The sequence below is a fragment of the Podarcis filfolensis genome, assembly GCF_964270895.1.
Source record: "Podarcis filfolensis genome assembly, chromosome: 6".
Taxonomy (NCBI): Eukaryota; Metazoa; Chordata; class Lepidosauria; order Squamata; family Lacertidae; genus Podarcis; species Podarcis filfolensis.
Window position 1 is genome coordinate 49,180,321 of NC_139609.1, and position 20,902 is coordinate 49,201,222.

The following is a 20,902-nucleotide window of genomic DNA, read 5'->3' on the forward strand; positions in this document are numbered from 1 at the left end:
GAGGTTAAACGCCCTGGCTTATCCTCACTGACACTTCTTTCCTTTTCTTTCACTTTCCCCCTATATGTCTTGTCAATTTCTGCATCAAGATTTTTATTTTTTCTGTAAAGGGCAGAAATCTCTCAAGGGTAATCTCCCAGGAGCCACATACTGGGCAGTGGGCATGGCCAGAAGCAAGAATGGGCAGGCCATCCCTTCTCCCTTTCTTCAAATCGCCCTACTTTCTCCCTGCCCAGCAGGCAAGCCAGGAGAGGGGCAGATAACTCTTACTATAGTTCTGTACTGATCAATTACAGGGGACCCACCTCCCATTTCCATTGTTACCTTTCAGCTTGCTTCCTTCAACACCCCATTCTCCTTCTGTCCCTCTGGGCTCCCCCACCCACATGAGATTAGGCCAAGGGACACAGGCTCCTCACTTTTGCTCTAGATTGTATGCTGCAGTCAGGGGTCTACATTGTTTCTAGGGTTTGCATACCAAATATCAGACACTTGATGCATGTATCTTCAACAGAGAGGAGAAGGACTCTGGGCTAAAACAATTCAAAATCCTGCACAAAAACTCAAATCTATCTATCAATGAATACAGTCATATAATCCATGCATAAGTTACATATATTTAGGCATCAGGCAAGACATTCCTCTACTCCCACATCTTTGGGCTAACTGAAACTATCTATGGCCTTTTAAACTGTGTGCATATGGGGGTATTGTTTTTGTTTGTTATTGTGGTATGTTTTGGTGTTTTATATTGTAAACCTCCCTGTGATCTTTGGCTGAAGGACAGTATAGAAATTTAATAAATAACAATAATAAATTTGCTTGGGCTCTATGCAGTTCCAGCATTTTGATGTTTTTAAAGAGTTTTGAATATTTGAGCAGTATACACTTAAAAAGCTGCCTTATTCTGAATCAGACTTTAGTCTGTGTAGCCTAATATCGTTTCATCTTACTTGCCAAAGTATGTTCCCTCTCTTAAAAGTATTCTACGTGGAGAAGATAATTATCCACAAGGTCTGCCAGGAAGCCATGCAGGCAACAGGAACCCCAGCTGCTATGCACTAGAGACAAGTGCTACCTGTACATCTTCAAATGCAACTTGGTAAGCTTTGCTACCGGCTCAGTTTGCACATAATGCTAAGTCAAACCATGGTTTAGCATTAACCTGCAGGCTCTCAGAGAGGAAATTACAGCTGCTCTGCTCCTCCCTCCCTTGCTGCCATGCTTTTTGGGGCTAAGCTATAGTTTAGTGTGCTGTCCAAACCTGGGCTCTTTGTTTACCTCCCTTACATCTAAATTGGGTCACTATATTGAAGGCAAACAAGCATTTCTGCTACAAACTTAATTTTATACATGGAGAGGAAGAGGCAAAGAAAACATCCTTTTCTCCCGCTTCAGTTTCCTCACCCTAATAACTCTCTATGTCCCAGACTGCACTGTTTTCTTACTTTGGAAGCAGTTGCTCCAGCTGACCAGAAAACAGGATTAAATTGGGTCCAAATCTCTCATCGCTGTGGGTAGTCTTTTATTCCCACTGCCTTTTTAAACTCTGTTTCCTTTCAACAAATGCAGCAACTGTATTTCCAATATCAGGGCTGTTACAGCTATAGTTCCCAGATGGGAAATGGGAAAGCAGCTAAACATGGTTGTTCTTGGGGAGATGAAAAGGATAAGGATGGAAAATAACTTTATGCATTGAAAATGACATATTAATGATTAGCAGGTAAAACTGTCACCCAGAGTGAAGAACGTGACAGTCATTTCTGGGAGGCCAGTCAAAAATGAAGGGAAATATTGCAGGTCAGCTCTTCAGTGATTCCTGTGTTAGTGAATAGAGAATGCTTTGGCTCAGGCAGAGACATATGTTCATCCCTATGTAAATTTAAGAATTTCATGCCCACTTTGTTTCCAGTTTCCTTACTTAGTCCTCAGTACAAAGAAGTCCAAGCAAACATTTAGTCTGGTCATATAAAACACAGACACAGAAGGAAAAGCTTGACTTTTTCCCTAACGGGGGGAAGAATGGCAAATCTCCAGAAATGTTCAAACATGTCAGGAAGCCCAGCAAGCCAGCCTCGCCCCATAACTCCCATTAACTGCAACAAATTGTTTATTGCACAACATGAGAAATATGCTGCCCTCTTTACGGAGCACATTTTTCCATGTGTGCTGCACACAGAGGACTCGCGGCACTCTCCCTCACCAAGAGGGAAGAAAGCCAGCTTTGCATCCAAAGAAAGGTAACTTGTGGCAATTATTAAATCCATTATGCCAAGGTTCCTTGCTACTCTAAAAAACCACACATACACAGTAGGCACACACAAGCGTCTCTTTTGTGCCCAAAATAAAAGGAGATACCTTAATTAGAACAATGCAGGTCAGAGAGTATGAAACACCCAGCCCAGCTGCCGCGTGCCATTAAATTCATAAAGAGGAGGAGGAGGGAAGGGCAGTCTTAACGAGATTACACACATTGACTTTGATCAAGACACAAAAGCACTAAGGCGTTCCAGGGTTTTTATTGCTGTCTTCGGGCTACGTTTTAATGGTTACATTAGAAACATGCGAACATAGGCTGAGAGGTTTTTTAGTGAGAGCCTGCCTCGCAAAAGGCCCCGCTTTAATAAATTGCGGGCTGTAGGGAAAAGGCAAGGGCTGGGGAACAGATGAGCGGCTGCTTATTAATTACATCCCCTGCGCAATTCCCAACTCTGAACGTTGTGCTTGGTCAGTGCAGGGAACATGCACAGGCTGTGTTGGGGCACCACTCTGAACGGGTTCCTCCCATCAATGCTATCCCAATTTTCAGCACTGTTCCCTTTTGCAAATATAGTTGTTGCAGTAAAAAAACAACAGCAGGACTGCTTTGCATGGCACTCAAATAGAAAGAAAGAAGATACAGGTGGACCTACCTGTGTCTCATTCAAGATACACACAAAGGGAATATACAGGAACAGTAATGTATGGATACTACCCAGGGGTTAGGTACATGCTCTAGCCTTGCCTCTGGAGTTTTAGTGATCCTTTTACCTTCCCTTGGAAAGAGAGGCAAGCATTTTAAGACTTAGAATCATAGAATCATAGAATTGGAAGAGACCACAAGGGCCATCGAGTCCAACCCCCTGCCAAGCAGGAAACTTGCTTCAAGAATTATTTGTAGTAGTAGAAGTAATTAATTAATTTAATAATAATAATAATAATAATAATAATAATAATAATAATAATAATAATTTGTACACCACCCATTTGCCCCAGCCACTCTGGCTGGCTTCCAGCATATATAAAAACATAACACAACATTAAACCTTAAAAAGCTTCCCTATACAGGGCTGCTTTCAGATGTTTCCTAAATGTTATATAATTACTCATCTCCTTAACATCTGATGGGAGGGCATTCCACAGGGTGGGTGCCACTATGAGAAGGCCCTCAGTGCTGGATCGCAGGGTCTGGGCTGAACGATGGGGGTGGAGACGCTCCTTCAGGTATACTGGGCTGAGAGCATTTAGGGCTTTAAAGGTCAGCATCAACAGTTTGAATTGTGCTCGGAAAAGTACTGGGAGCCATATCTTATGAACAACAACAAAAAGGCACTCGGACTGAAACTTTGGGATGGGGAAGGCGGCAGCAGTAAGGCCACCAAGTTCCATCTAATTTAAGCGGTATGCATGCAAATATGCTTTGCTAAACAAAAGGAACAAAACCATTGAACACCTAGTTTCAGAAAGCAACTGTTGTCAGCTAATAAGATCAAGGATAGTCAGTTGGTAGCCCACAAGCTGGATCCTGTCCATTAACTGCATCTGGGTCCCAGTAGCCCTAGCAACTTCTAAATCAAGGTGTAGTAAAACATTCCTTCCAGTTTCACTTCCAAAGACAGTTAAGTTTTTTCCAAAAGCGAGACAGTAAGAGATGTATTCCACCCCAAAGCTTACAACTCTGTTTGGGTTTTGTACCCTGCTGAAAGTTACTTGATGAAGCTGTAATATTCTGTGTGCACCTCAAATAAATTTTATTTTTTACTATTTTCGATGTGCTTTTAGGACAGCAAACGTTCACTGCTAAACAGCAGCTTGAGGGGCTCTTTAGGGAAGCATATTTGTTCCTCAGACCAGGTCCCCCTACAATATTTAACTGATGACACCTTACCATCCAAGCCCGTCCAAGCTTACCATCCAAGTTAACATTACAGAAAGGTGTTGGGTGGCAAAATACATATGCAGGCTTCTGTCAGGAATATGGGGTGTCCCCGAGTCTGTGAAAGTGGCACTGAGGGCACCTGCCTGTTAATCCTATTGGTTTTACAATGAATGCCGGGGTGGGTAAGGAGCCTGCATGTGTCATAATAGTTTGATAGAAACGTTGTATGAGACATTATACTTTTACAATATGGCTAGCAGTTTTTAAACACAGCCACAGATACCATTCCACGACTGTCTGCAATCTCCTCTGAATCCTGCACCTCCATAGTTATTTAGTCATACTCCTGGAGCATGCTTTCTTTCTAGTACATGACCTAAATACTCAACACTCAGTGGTGCAGTTTCTTGCATCTTCTTCAAAAGGGCTGAGAGAGGCTATAGGGATGGGTAGGTGAAGCAGGGGTGCAAAGTGAAAACCAGTGGGCTAGAGTCTCAAGGGGATACTGCCCAATGTGCAGAGCTCATTGGGATACCCTTCACATCATCCAACTTGTGATGTTGGAAATGAGGCCGAGTACCTTTCCAACCAAATCACATGCAACAAAGTTAACAAGAAGGTGTATGATCCTGCCACTAGTGTTAGAGAAGGAGGTGGGAGAATCCATACACCCTAAATTAAATTAAATTCACTGAATCCCTGGGGAAGACTCCAATCCAACTGTAACTTGAACTACGGAAAATACTACACTTGATCTTAGCCAAAAGGCTGAGAGCGATGGGAAAATACTTGAGGATAAGAAACAATGTATGAATCACCACCCAAGAAACTAATAGCCTCACCAGAGTCCGCAGCCAGCATTCCTCGCAGTGCACGTGCCAGCACTGGATGGAGGTCAGGGGCATCGTGTATGAGTCCTGTGGAAAGAAAATTGAGACAGCCTCATCATATACTCAAAATTTTTGAGAAATCCCCTATTAGAGCCTGAGCTCTTGGGGCAGGATGTAGAGGACATACTGTACCAGTACACCTTCATTTTCTCATGTGATCCACACAGCATAGCTTCAGATTCACATGCAGCTGAGAATTAAACTTTTTAAATATTGTGCTTTAATTACTAGGCTGGTAATTAATAATAATAGTAATCATACTCCTTACACAGTGGGCTAGGCATGAAATGGAAAGCAGCATAACCTCAAAGAGTTGTGCCTCTTCTGAAAGAGGCATACCAGAATGAACCCTGAGGTCATCTTCCAAGACCCTCATCCATGTACCCTCCATAAGAGAAGTTCAGACAAAAGAAATTTTCAGTGTTAATAGAATGTTTACAGACTGCTCTACCCATCAAGGTCTGCCTGTCAGTAACTTAATATATTTCTGGTGCTAGGAAGTTTCCTCTTCACCCAGGCATATGATTGTTAATATTGTTACGTTCTGCTGGTCATTTGACTTTTCAGATTTTATATCAACTAGTTGGTTGCTGTGGTCTCTGTTTTAATTCTTCTATATTTTTATATTGCTTGTATTTTATATTGCAAATTGCCTCAAGGTTGTTTTTAGAAGGCCTCACCTAAGAAAGTGTAAGAAATAATAACAGTACAGTGGCACCTCTACTTACGAGCACCTCTGGTTACGTATCTTTTGGAATACGCACGGGGCAAACGCAGAAGTATTTTTCTGGGTTTCGCCACACGCGCATGTGCAGAAGCACTCTACTGCACCACACGCATGCACAGAACAGGCACCTCCGGTTGTGTAAACCTCAGGATCCGACCGGAGCTCCGGAACGGATCCTGTCTGCAACTGAGGGTACCACTGTATTGTTATTAATAATCCAACTGCAATGTAGCACAATGTTTACTTGTAGATGGAAACAAAACAAGCTGTTATAGTAATCACCTCTTGCTCCACAAATGGGAACAACAATGGAATAAAAATCAACAGGTTTATGACAGCTGCTTGCCCGAAACAGCATCAATCCTTATTTTGAATATCCTGATTTTACAGTAAGACTTGCCAAGTATCTCTTATGATAGCTAATTATTGTATGATTATTCTTTTCACAACAGAAAAGAGGCACTTCACTCTGTTACTCTGTCGTTTGAGTTTCTTTCCTAGCACCCACAGTTTATTTCAGTTGTTTTCATAACCAAAGAAAACTAAAACATTAAATCTAAGGACTTGTACAAGAATTGTTATTATTTTATTTATTTTTGTAGTAATGGAAGCAACCTTCCCATTTATGCTAAGCAGATGTGAGCCCTAGTCCTGCAGCAATAGTGTGACAACTGTATAAATGTAATATTGCAGGGGGATGAGGAGGAAGGAAAGATAAGCTGTTGCAGGAAGAAAAGCCTTTCCCAATAAATAGTATAGACAGGAGAAATGTTCATTCTTCAGCGAATATTGTAAGCTGAATTGGAGGTCACTGCTGCAAAGGAGGAGAGCAAGTTTTCCATTTTTCTTATTTTAAGAAAATACAGTTTTATAAATATCTATATCCTTTCTATCCCAAATGATCTGCAAGTAATTTTGACATTTATTTTATTTTATTTTATTGGGGGTGGGGGACACAAAAGTATATTAAAACTATGCAATTACAGTGCCAGTAGCAGTACTCCTTTAGAGCAGTGGTGGCAAACCTTTGGAGTGTTGGACTCCAAGTCCCATCATCTCCAGCCAATTTAGGATGATATGGGTTGCAGTCCTGCAACATATAGAAGGCTACCAATTCCCCATCCCTGCTTTAAAAGGGCCGAAAAGGGAATCATATTCAAAATTTAACAGGAGAAACATGCACACTTACCAGTATCTACCTGACAAGTGATACCATTATTCCTTTTGGGGGGGGGAGGGGAGCTTGGAGGGGCTTAAATAGAGACACAATTTGAAGGAAAGATACCAGCATCCCTGCAACCAGAGATGTAAAAAGTTACAGACACCAAGCCACTAGAGGGCGCTTCAGCACTTTAGTAAGTGAATCATAAGAGCCAAGGCACTCCTCATCAGGGTGTAGTAGACAATCAACAACTTTGAAAGAGTTTGGCTAATAGGCCGTATTCTAACCCTACAGTATATGCAGGGAGACAGGAACATGGACACGGAGATCTGCAGGGTCCAATATGTCGCCCACACCACAGCAGCACACTCTGAAACATATTCCCGAGCTGTGCCGTTTTCATCCAGAATCGAGGGACAAAAGACAAGGTTTTAGTTTCTCCACACCAGTTGTGCCACCTTCCTATAGGGCAGGCAGAGGTACAGAGTCATTTTCTTATTCATGACCACAACTGGCAAGCTACTCACCATGCAAATGAGACATTTATAGCGGTCCCCACGGGAAAGCTGCCTTTCTAATTCGCGGACACGAGCCTTTAGCGCCTCAAACGTTGTCACTGCTGAGTCTTCTGTAATCCTAAAATAGATGAGAAAGTCAGGGCTGGCTGAATTCTTAAGAGGGGAAAAAATCACTGATTTCATATGTGCCAAATGTTGTAGAGCAAAGCCACATGATGGCAGCTTGCATGTTGGTTCCTGGTAAAAGTAACTCAAGAAATAGAATCAAAGCAGCAGAGACTGCCTGAGGCTTGAGAATCAACTTTAGCCACCAGGTTTAAGAACAAAGGTCAAGGAGCAGGGTACAGAATACACGAACCCGGTCCTAGTGGATCAATGCCATATAGTATTTCCAGAGGAGGTGAGAGAGCATGCATGATCACAAACTAATTCGTTCTGGAGGTCCGTTCTTAACCTGAAACTGTTCTTAACCTGAGGTACCACTTTAGCTAATGGGGCCTCCTGCTGCCGCTTCTCATCCTGAAGCAAAATTCTTAACCCAAGGTACTATTTCTGGGTTAGCGGAGTCTGTAACCTGAAGCGTCTGTAACCCGAGGTACCACTGTATTGAAATTGTGTTGGTCCCTTTTCCAAGAGGACCAAGCAAGATGATGCCAAATTAACATAAATGAGGGGGACGGGCACATCTGAAAGTGTAGTGTTGCGCAACGGCTGCAACATACCCATGCAATAGAAAAAAAGCTGAGGGAAAGCAGCCAGATCCCAGATGCCCCCATGAAACTTGAACACTGGAATGTTCTAGCTAAAGGGACGTAGCTGTAACAAGAAGATTTAATTTGCGCAACTTGGCTATTAGCATTAAAATCACTGCCACATTTTGACAATGGATAAAAAAGCAACCAATATATTATATCAGTAACTGCAAACCTTGCAGAGATCAAGAAGCATCCAAACCCAAATATAGCAATTAGAATGAAGGAAACGAAATAAACCGGATAAATTGATATTTATGCCACACAAAACAATTATGTTTCTTTAGTCTAGCATTTCATTTTCTCTCTCCTCAAAACAGCCACTGCCCTGTCAACCAGGGAATATTATAAATCAAGTTATGACAGAGAGCCAAGCAACCACAGATTACTCTGTTACATGAGTACACAGCCTAAGAAGTACAAATACCCATTCTGGTGGGAACTAACTGCAAGGCTTGGGCACACACTCCAAGAGAAACCAACCAACCTCTATAGCAAAACAGGATCCTTATCTTAGATACTAACAGAAAACTCATAGTCCATGTGTGGATTCAAAGTGCAGACAAAATGGAAGTAGAGGTAGGCATCAGAAGACTTGGGAAACCCCAAGGTTTGCTGAGGGAGAAAAATGTAAACCTGAGAAACAAAGTGGAAACCTTGGAAGAACAACCCAATGATGATGGTGTATGACCAGTGCACCTGGCATGGCTGACCAACTGTGTGAGTGGGTGGGGGTGTTGGGAAGATGGGAGAAGCAGAACGGAGTATCCTAGAAAATTGTGTGATGGCTGGAAAGCTGGAACCTTGAACAGGAGCACTCCACACTGCAACATTTTGTTGCAGATACCAATTGTTCCATTCTGTTTGCTACTTTAACAAATGTAGCTCTCAGTACCAGAATAGGGTGGGCCAGGGGTCCTCAACCTTTTCCAGCAGGGGGCCGGTCCACTGTCCCTCAGACCTTGTGGGGGGCCAGACTATATTTTTTTGGGGGGTGGGAAATGAACGAGGGATGATGAGTGGCACACGAAATGACTCCAGAGAGGGGCTGTGTTAAATGGTGGATGCTCGAGAGGGGTGTTCAGCCAACTGTGACTCCTGTGTCTTGTGAGCAGTGGTGGTGGGAAGGTGAGTGGCACATGAAAGGGGTCCGGAGAGGGGCTACCACCAACAAAGCCCAGACCCCTTCCTCCTCTAGGCAGGGTAGGGAGAAGCCAGGAGGGAGGGAGGAGGTGCCACCGCCACCATGTGAGGGAGAGGGAGAGAGGGGGAAAGAACACACGCTGGCAACCCACGTAGCGATTCCTGGACCATCCGCGGGCTGGATTTAGAAGACAATTGGGCCTGATCTGGCCCACAGGCCTTAGTTTGCCGACCCATGGGGTAGGCTAAACCATGAATTGAAGTATCAAGAGCAAAGACATCTAGCAGGAACAATACTATAACATAGCTTAGGCCAGCTCACCCCTCCAGCAATCTAAGTAAGATGTCTGAAACCAATGTTATTTGGTGATGGTGATGATGATGATGGTGGTGGTGATGATGATGATGATACTTGTATACTGCTTCATCCGAGGATAACAGGGTGGTTTACCATATAAAAGCACAAGAATACATACCATAGTAACAAACAAAAACAATTACCCCTCCACCCAGTTTAAAAGGCTGTAGATTATTTAATTAGCCAAAGGTCTGGAAGAAGAGGAATGTTCATGCTTGGCACCTAAAGATACGTAATGAAGGTGCCAGGTCAGGCTCCCTGTGGAGAGCATTCCACAAGTGGGGAGCCACTAAAGAAATGAGCAACTGATAGCCAGGTGAGTTGGGCAGCAACTCCAATCATAACAAACCACACTACCAACCAACAGGAATTAGACCTTGGTCAGGAAGAGGCAGGCAATGACATGAAATGGTTTGTTTATAGGAGTCTAATGGGCTTCCCCTCGCTGGACAGTTTGTGAAAGTCTCTCAGATGATCATCCCTGTCCAGTGATAAACGAATGAATCAGAGAAGGAGGCAGAATAGAGGCATAAGCAGCAACACTCAGTGCCTGCCCAATACAATGGTCAATCAATAGTGAGGCTGTAGATCAGGGTGTTAGTTAGCTGGAAAATTACTGCATTGCCGCATGCGTCACGCTGGAGGGATCCTGGACAATCAATGAGGGAGGTATTGATTTAGTTATTATCACTTCATATGCTCCAGACATTGTTAAATATACATTTATTAACAAAGCTGAGAAGGGGACATAGAGTAAGCCTGAACAAGTACAAACTCTACTCCAGCTCAGCCAGCACACCAAAGTCCACATAGTTGCTCCAGCATGGAAGGTTCAGTCAGGCTTTAACATGGCAGAATAAGTAACTGGCTTCAGAAAGAGACTATCCCTTCATTACCACTACAGGAATGGCCAGTTAATGAATTCAAAGTAATGCTGCCAGCTTTTTTTATCATATTCAGAAGTGTTTTATTCCTTTATTACAGGGGTGGGAAACCCCCCGCCTGGGAACCCTCTCTAGGCCACAGCCCTCACCACCCCTGCTGGCTGGAATTCGTCCATGAACTCTGATTATGCCTCTTGCTTGCCTGGATGGAGGACAGAGATAGTTGTGAGAGTTTGTGTAGAAATTAGCCTACTGTACACACCCCAGGAAGATTGCCTGGAAGGGAATCTGGGCCTCTGGCAGAAGAAGTTGGAAAAGAGAGGGCAGAAACAGGCAGGGCTTTGTGAGGGGAGACTGAAGACTCCAAGAACAGAGAGACACCAAAATGGAAAGGAAGGAAATGTAAAACCTATCAAACTAAATATATCAAACTTTTAGCCTGTGAGAATTGTCTCACACCAGAAGTTGGACTTGAATCAAATGAGGAATGTCAAGCACTAGAGCAGAATCATAGGATGAAATATCTCCACCCCACTCCCAAGGACGACGCAACAGGCTGTTTACCTTATTCTGCCTTGGTGTGCCACTGGGAGAAAAACAAAACATAAAATAACCAAAAGGGAAAGTTTTGCTACTTCCACAAATCTGCAGGTCTAGCAACTCAGAAAGGGCCATGACCACAGTGCCCCTCTAATTATTATTTGGGTCTGATATGAGCACAAGTGTGTGTGTGTGTGTGTGTGTGTGTGTGTGTGTACTGTCTCATTGTTGTAGTCTTCTTCCCAGTTTTGCTTCAAAAAATTCTCTTCCCATCTCCCCTCTCCGGTTTATTTCAACAGAATACAAATTTCCTTCCTCTTCATAAATAGTCACACTGTACATAACATTCCATAAATTTTATAGCCCTGCTGTTTATATGTCCCTTGTAAAACACATTTAGAACTGATTATATCCAACACCAATAAAACTTCATAGGCTACTTCCGACACCTGAAATCTTGGACCTTTCACTCTTTTCACAGTCATTTATTTTGGTGTTCAGGAGTCTGAGAATTCAGACGAAATTCAGGTTTTCTCATACAACCCACAGGCTCTTGTTCTTTCTAGCGGCGAGAAATAGATGCTAAGATACAGGACTGTTTCCTGGAACTTTATGTTAAATAAAAGATAAGCATCCAAAGCAACCCTCTGCCAAAAGAAAGTATTGTTCACAATAAAATTATGAGATGATGAACTGCTTTTGAGCAGAGATGCACAATAGATTGTCATTTCCAGAATAAGTGGGGGCATAAACCTGTGAGAGAAAAGTCAGTCAACCTGTAATGCAACACTAAGGGACAGTACATCTATGTGGGAAAGTGGCATACAAAATTAATGTAGTAGTAGCAATAATTAGTAAACTACTGACACACACTACTAGATGTCACTACAGCTGAATCACATGCACACATAGCTGTCAACTTTCCCCCCTTTTTAAGGGAAATTCTGAATAGAATTCCTCGGAAAAAAAGGGAAAAGTTGACAACGATGCATGCACAAGGACAAATGTGCTAGAAAATATGCCTGGTGGAGAATTGGTAAAAACTATTTCCAGAGGAGTAATATTGTTAGTCTGCTGCAACAAAAAGTCAGGGCAGGATCCACCTAAGGAGCCCTGTCACAGAAGGGCTTCCGCTTGTGCAGTATCTTCATCCCCCCACCATAAAAAAATGGCTGGAGGGTGGTTCAGGAGAACCTCCAAAACTGTGCACAGGGGCACAACCCTACTTCCTCCGCAATACTTTCATTTCTTTACTGGCTGGGCTTGTAACTATTTGTGTTGAAAAGTGCCTGGGTTTTTCATTTTGATCCCTCAGATTTGCACAAAATCAGAAAACTGCACCATGCAAAGGAAATTGGCAACTTGCCCCAATCATTTCATGTAAGCCAAGCCAAGCAGTCATGTATTTCCCAAAAAGTATTCAAAAGCACATAGGTAATTAAGGTGTCTCTCTGGGAAATGTGACAAGGGCTCTTGTGTCTCCCTTCAAAGGAGAGGAGAGAATTTTTAAAAGCTGGGCTGCTCCAGGTTGTTTCTCTCCTCCCTCTATCTGGGATCAAAGTCAAATCTTCATCAGGACCACTCAGTGAAGCAAAACATCCTCACTGCCTACTCATAAGTGGCATAAGTGATCCCAAGATTTAACCATTAACTGGACACCTCCATTTCCCCTTTTTTCTGGAGTGATCAACAACCCCAAAGGGTGTGTCTGCAGCAGCATTACCAGGTACTTGGAGACCAAGAAGAACCTACTCCTCCTTTACTTGCACCACCAAAGCACATTAAACATTTCTACATCATTTATACTGACAAGCAGTCTGAAAAGTGTGTGCTGAGAATTTAAAATTGCCTTAATTTCTTTTCCAGCATGTTAGGGTGACTCAGCAACTTAGGCTTTTATATATATTAATTTTTTTCTTTTAATCCCTCTGTTTTCCACAAAACAAGCAAACAAGGTGCAAGTGCACACATGCCCTCTTGGTACTTAACTGGAATAACAGAACCAACAAACTGGAAGGCAGTGGCAAACACAAACGAGAATGCGTACTGGTATGAATGAGAAAGACTAAAATTTCTCCTTACATACAAATTAAAATAGGTGCGGATTACTCCAGTCTTATTCAAATGGGGGAAAGTGGATTAACAGCTAAATTATCAAATTGAGGTGAAATGACAAAATGCCCAATTATTTTCTTACAATAAAGGAGCTGGCTTTCCTGAAATGTCTTCAGTTATGTATCTTTTTAGATGAACCTCTCTGAAAAAGGCTTACTTGGAATTCTGTGCAGGAATGCTGCCTCTATTGAGGAATTGGCAGGGATGCTAATATATTGTTCTCCAAGAGGAGTGTCCTCCCATCTTGATAATTGTGCATTCCTGTAGTACAATATATTAAGAATGCTGTTCACCTGTACTTTCAGTGGGTTACTTAGTTTGGCAACATGCCCTAGCTCCTGGTTGCCAAGTTATGAATAATGTAGTGTTCTGTGGCCTAATTTCCATGTTCTAAGCTGAAAATTTGGAAGAAGTTGCATGCAAGGGTGCGCGTCTGCAAAGCAGAGGCCCTCTGCGTCACAAGTGCCTCTATTTTATACTTGCTTGCACAATTTGTTAATGCCACCAGCTGCTTGCCAAGTTTGGAGTTCTGTTAACTAATTTAATCTTCATGCAAAGCAAACATGTTGCGTTGCTCTACTCCGCAGAGGAATTATTCTTCTTACACTTGCATGCTCTATCACAGTGGCATGGAGGGGAAGCTTACTGCCACAAGAAGGCATTCTAAGCTACATTTAGCTAGGACCTGGTAACGATTCCCCAAAGATTTTCCTTACAGAAGAATTCATTATGCTGCTTTCACGCCCCCCCATCCCTTCACTGACATGGAGCCCAAAATGTCTCTGCAGAACCAGAGAGTGAGTCCGGGAGTTGGCACTCGGCCTTCTCTGCCTCCGGGACTCACGTGCCTAGCCCCATCAAACTGCAGACAGATGGCACCAACAATCAATGAAAGCAGTAAGAAGTTTCCGAGTCAGCACGATGAGAAGAATCAGCAGGGATGTGGAGATCTGTTAGCCACCGAGAAGGATTTTTGTTAATTTATTTCAGGAGGAGGGTACCGAAAGGCTAAGCTTGCACTGAAGTTCTTATGCATAATCCGGGCAATCATGCATCTACAAGATAGTTGGCAAACAACTAACTCTAAATTTGATAAGCAGCTGGTGACCAGAAGCGCCTGTTCCACTTTGTGTGCATGTTGCTTCATAGGAACTCTGTAATTGTGTTCTTCCCTACTTTAAAAACAAAAAAAGAAGGGTAGAGACATGCATTGAATAACTTGAAATCATTCACAGAACTAAATAACTGAATAAATGTAAGTAAAAATGTTCATAAAATGGGCAGGCATTACCGCAGGAGGAAAGGGCAGTGTTGCTGGTGTCTATCACCTTGAAAAACAATTGAACTCTTACATAAACTTCTGCATTTCAGTGCTACACGATGGGAACATTTGTTCTCTAGTAAATTAAAATCTAAAGAAAAAAGGCCACAAAATAACAGGAATGAAGGATAAGGACTTGTGCTGTTCACCATCAGCAATTATCAAGGGTATTTTATATTTGAAGCACTAGCGGTGCAGAAAAAACGACTGCATATTTTCATTGAATGATGAAGAAATGCAATTTCCCAACAAGAGAAGTACTACTTTGAGGAAATGCATCTAAATCCTGCACAACGGCTTAATTTTTTTGCACAAAGACCCATATCAGAAAAGACATCAACTTGCTCTCCTGACAGCTACCTCTCAGGAAGAAGGAAGGCTGCCACCAGGCTGCTGTATTATTGCTATGTTGAGAGTTGTGCATGGAAACAGACAACACCCAGATAATCAACAAAAGCCTTTCTATTAAGGTGAAGCTTGTGGGGTCTCAAGGCCCTAGCTTTTATGCTCTTATTATTCTCAAATATGAACCACTGAAAGGGAGAAGATTTGAGCAAAACTCCAGTAACCACCTTATACCAAGCTATAGTTGGATGTGCAAGGCAGAGATGAATGGTGCAGATTTCAATGTCCTGAAAATTTGAGATTTCTGCAAAAAACAGCACACTTCTAGCCCTTAGGAAGCTGCCTTTTAATAGGAGGGGGGCAAAATATAGTAAAACTTAGGCCACATTAATTTTGGTGATAGTAACAGACACACAAACATTTTTGGGGGGGGTGAAACATGAGACATGTTTCACCCACATTAGCCAGTGTGAATTTACATGGTAAAAATATTAATTTACAATGCTTCAATAAAAAAACCACAACTCTGCATGTTTTGCTTCATCACATTTATCCTCAAATGGGAAGAGAATGGGCAGCTACAACACAAAAGATCAGAATGGAACAGGACTCCACCAGTTTGATCTTTTCCTCCCTTAATTTGAGCTGTTCTTGGGCTGCAATAGTGCTGAATCTGGCTGTAACATTAACTAAATCATAGGTTAGTGGTATGTGAACAAGCCTCAGGTTTATGAGTTCCCCCTTCCCCACATTCCTTTTCTGGCATGACTGCAAGCAGCAATTTGGAAGCCTTGACTTCCTTTTTATCCAAACTGTTATTATTTGCCCAAACAAGCCAAGATAAAATCTTAGTTTCTGATCCTCACCTGTTTGGACAAACCCCTGCTTAAATCAGGTGGAACCTCAGTCCCAAGGGCCAAATGTAGCCCTCCAGGCATATTTACCCGGCTCTCAGGAGTTTTCCCCAAGGCCACATCCCTTACCAGCTGTGCTCTCACCCTCCTTGAGTACTTCTGCCTGGGTGGAATGTGCTCTTGCTTGCTTACCTGGATAGAGGGGTGTCTGTGGTGTGTATAGAAACCTCAGACTTCCATGCAGTAGGAATGTCGCCTACTGTACAAAAGTAAGAGATACAGCTATTACTCTGCCCACTTTTGCTTCTGGCCCTGCCCACTCACTTTTGGGGAAAGTGTTCTCACCCCCAGGTTTAAACTGCTGTGCTAGAAGGGAGCAGAGTTCTGCAGAATTCTGAGCCAGGATATAAGAATAGATATCATACAATGCAAGGAAAGCACATGTGATTCATGCAGCTCCGAGCTTCTTTTTTATACTGTTCATTCTGTCTCTTGGGTACCACTTTCTGCTGTCAGATATGCAATCTGCCCCTGTACTGGCATGGAAGGCTGTCACAGGAAACAGCAACTTATATGGCCAAGATTCAGAACTGAGTCCATCATCTTAAGTTACGCTGTGGTCATGTACAACACACAAATCCTATACTGAAGCATACAAATCATTTTTAGGTGCTGTATACACTTGATGGAATACTTGCCCCAAAGAGCTTATTATAAACTTTACAAGGGAGCAAAACTGAAACACCGCAAGTTATGATGACTAATTTGTTACTGGTTGTTGTTTAGAGGCAATGGCCGATTTTAGGGACAGGTTTCAGTTCCTGTATGACACAGCTCAAGGTTCCCAAGGTGTAATTTAGTTCTTCAGGGGAAACTAGTTGTATTTTCTAACCTCTGGTTTCCCTTACCTGTAGGCTAACTCCAGTATTTCACAGAGAATCATCATCCATCTAACTGAAATACTCTCCAACGGCCCATCAGCCTTGCCTTCTCTTTGAAATAGCCCAGCTGAGCACTGCACAGACTGTGATTTTTCCCCCTTCTAAGATGTCTTACTCACTCCATAAGCTCAAGACTGACAGTCGAATTTCACACTGTGATAGCCCCCCATCGATTTTTCACTTGCAGGGAGCAACTCTACAAATTAAAGTTAACAGCATTGTTGAAACTTTGAAATAACTGAGGGGGGAAAATGGGATCGAAAAGATACCTGAACACCAGGGGTTCAATGTGTTTGGGGGAGAGGGACGAAAATCCAAAGGTGAAGGGCATTTCCAGACAATTAAAACCTTTTGAAAGGGAATTCCTTTGAATAAATGAAATCATATCAAAAGATCCACAAAATGTAAAGGTATTGCTGTAGGGGAGGTGGACTGATAGGCAGCATTGCAAAAATACATGAAGACTCTTGTACTTTGAGCAATACAATTATGGAATGTACAATGCCTGAAAATAACAATAGAATAAGAGTAAAATACACCTCAAGTCCACAAAACATGGGTTGGGAGTGGAATGCCACTTGCCACTAGCAGCGTCATACAGTCTACTCTATTTTTAAATCCTGTGCACCTGTTTGCATTCTCAACCAACTGCTTGAACCTCTACTCTGGCCATAGTCCATCTAAACCCTAAATGCTCCCAATACAATCAACTTCAGTAAGTACTGTGGAACATGCACAGAGCGACATTAGACCCCACAGAAATTATGATTACAGTAGTGGTCTCCAGGAGTAGAGATGCCAGTGAAATCCATAGCTCTGGAACTCCTATGGATAGAAGTTTTGGAGGGTTTGAATCTGACCAAAGAAGAAGTGAGCCTTAGGAGACTTGAATTATCCTCAAACTCAGACTAGAATCCAAGCTAAAGAATTCTCAGTTTATTCCTTCCAACCCATTCCTCTGTACAATCCAGTCATCCACTTCCCCTTTAAATCTACTTATTGCTTGGGCCAGCAGGAAGTATTCCAGCTGTAGGGTGAGGGAAGGGTGGCGCTCTCCAGTGCTTCATGCTGCAAATGACCCTGGTGCAAGGGTGAGAACCTTTTTCAGCCTGAGGATGCATCCCTTCTGGGAAACCTTCTGGGGGCCACATGCCAGTGGTAGGCAGGATCAGAGACAAAAGTGAGTGAAGGAACAAATGTACATTTTACCAATGTGCAGCAGTTTAGTTTCTAAACTCCCTCACTTTCTCCTCTCTATCCCCCATCCAGACAAGCATGAGTTCAAGGACACATTTTAGCAATTTTTTAAACTTAATTTGTTTAAATAAAACCAATAGCAAATACAAAGCATCTAATTCAAAAGGGGAGGATATAAAAGCAATATATCTATTATCAAAGGGTTGCAACTTTCAGCTTAGTTCATACCATGAGGGTGATCCAACTTCTTCATTTTAATGTCTAATAACTATGTGCTAAAGAGCCCTAGCAAGGGGTGTGGGTGGGTGTGATTCACTTGTTTCTCTATTGCCCCTCAAAGTCTGCAGTGAAAGTCCTACTGCTTGTGCTACCTTGGAGAATTGATTTGGCCTCCCACACTAGTTGCCCTACTCTTCAGAAGTGCTGGAGTTTTTCTCTCAAGTGGATCCCAAGGAAAACTGCAACTAAGAACTCAAAATGCTTTTGAGAAAGGTAAATGGGGTTGATCTCTTCCGTATGCTAGGCTAGAACTCTGCTTGAAGAGAAATTACAGCAGATGGTGTATTACACCATTAGTGTAAACCTACTCTGGGCTACCATGAAACTCCCCCCCCCCCCAATCGTGAATAATTGCCCAAGTTTATAGGATGCCAAATCCTGTACCAGACACACTAGTAGCATCCACCCTTTTTCCCCAGTAAAATAGTGTGAATTGCTTACTGTTGCCTTAAATTCTCCTCCAAACCCACAGATTCTTTTACATATGCCCTGAAGATGATTAATGCAGGAAGTAGTACTGAACAGTTAATGACCTTGGCTAACTGAGGCTTACATTTTGCAAACAGAGTCACAAACTCAACAGGCAACTGGGATTTCCAGATGTAAACAGCTATGCTTGTGGTGTTACTGAATATTTATTTTTGGCATGTGTCTGCTTTTTCTGTATTTTTAGCCTATTAATCCCAAAACATTTATGGGGAACTGCTTGCAGATAACATCTTGGGTAATTTTATATTAGCCAGTTTTCTGCTCTGAAACAACTTGCTGAATTAAGCACAAATAAATCTCATGTAGGAAGCACAGGAAGCTGCCTTATAAAGAGTCAGACCATTGGCCCGTCTAGCTCAGGACTGCCTACATTGATTGGCAGCAGTTCTGCAGGGTTTCAAACGGGCTACTCCCAGACCTATCTGGAGATACCGGGGACTGAACCAAGGACCTTCTACATGCAAAGCAGATGCTCTTCCACTGAGGCATGGCCCCATCCCCAGAGTTCTCGTAAAAATCTGCATTAACTCTATGGCTTTCTAAGGCACACTTAGCAGCATCTGCCATGCTCCAGTGGCTGTGTCCTTTTAAATAGTAATAGTCCCTTTAAATAGTTTGCCTCACCCCATCCCCCACATCCATAATTTAAATGAACACGTTGTTGTTGTTGTTTAGTTGTTTAGTCGTGTCTGACTTTTCGTGACCCCATGAACCAGAGCACGCCAGGCACTCCTGTCTTCCACTGCCTCCCGCAGTTTGGTCAAAATAGCCAAAGTTTTATATTGAGACAAAATAATTACAATTGTATACATCTGTTTAGCTGTATACAATTTATTCCATTTGTCCTATTTGAATATTTCCTGAGAACAGAATTTTGCTGAAATCTGGCAAGGGACTATAATATTAGCAAACAGAGAAGGCAATGTCTGGAAATATGGTATAAAGTGTGCAACAGAAGGAATGAGGTGGTCTTTAAGCTACAGAACAGTTTGAAAAGAGGGCAGGGACTTTCCCACTCTTATTCTTCCACAGCGGGAACTTCTCTCATTTCTGCCACATACATTAAATCAATCATCTGTTCTTCAAGCTAACGTTCCTCTATAGCTGCACCCCTGCCTGGAACAATTTCCCCATCATTTCAGTGGAGAAAACCCAATTTCTCCACTGAATTCTACAATTCTATGAATGGCTCAGCTCCCTCTACTGACAGAATGGGAGCCCTAGGTCCTCATGAGACTCCCATCAGCACCTGAGTAGACAGATATCACCTGCAACATTTTTCATATCCTTAAAAGCTAGAAATGGGGTTTTGTTTTTAAACAATGTCATAGGAAGTTAGCTTCTGCAATTGTCAGACTATGAAAGCCAGAAAGTTGGTTTTATCTCAGGAGCCAAATTCTGGAACACCATTTCTATTCTTGTAGGATAATATGCCAAAGCTTAACTTTTGGAGTGGATTCGAGAAAATGGATTTGAGTAAAAAAGAAAGAAAGAAGAAGATTGTCACGTGAGTGTACACACACACACTGACCTCCCTTTTTTAAAACCCTCTTCTAAACCAAACAAGCATCTTGCCCAATCAACCATGAGGAGCATGAAGAGTTATATAAAGAAGATAATTATAAAGGGATTTAATGCTTGGCGAGCTCAAATTGCCAAGGCTTATGACAAAGGTAGCACACACGCTTGCTTAACTGGCCCAGTGCCCTGGCTTTGCTCTTATGTAAGCGACACAGCCGGAGCCGCATCCAAAATGAGATTTGTTTTATGGAAAAGAAGAGCGTGCCCCTTTGCTCTTGGGAACGGCAGCCGAGTCCCACCTCCCTCTAGTTTTGCTCCATTCCTGATTAATGATCTTGTCTGCCTGATTTATGACCCACCCTGACAGATTAGAGTTTCCTCTTCAACCGCCCCCCTCCCCCCCCAACCTCAGAAGGCACAGCCACACTCCGCTGGAAATATTAGAGAATTATTAAATAAACATTCATACGTCATGTCTCTTCCCAACCTGAGCTCATCCTAGTCAACACTCGGCAGCCCTGGCCTGTTTGCTTTTCATGCTGACAACAAACAGCTGGAGTGATTCATGGAGAGGCTGGCTACAATGTTTCATGTCATATATCATGCTAGCAGGGCTCCCTGCCCCAACAGAGATAAACTGATCAAGCACAACGGGCTGGAATGAATTTATGACAACACAAAATTGAGGAAAACAAATGGGAGGTGACCCAGTGGGGCACTAACCCAGA

At 42.6% G+C, this 20,902-nt stretch overlaps 1 protein-coding gene across 15 annotated transcripts in view; it reads right to left on the bottom strand.

Annotated features, from left to right (window-relative positions):
- Positions 1 to 20,902, bottom strand: part of RNF220 (ring finger protein 220) — a 341,456-nt gene that overhangs the window by 7,865 nt on the left and 312,689 nt on the right. For all 15 annotated transcript variants that reach the window (XM_083619867.1, XM_083619869.1, XM_083619871.1 and 12 more), the window contains 2 exons: positions 7,445 to 7,553; positions 4,981 to 5,055 (listed from right to left, as the gene is read on the bottom strand). In XM_083619867.1, the coding sequence (XP_083475993.1) occupies positions 4,981 to 5,055; positions 7,445 to 7,553 (184 nt within the window). The remainder of the gene's footprint in view (positions 1 to 4,980; positions 5,056 to 7,444; positions 7,554 to 20,902) is intronic.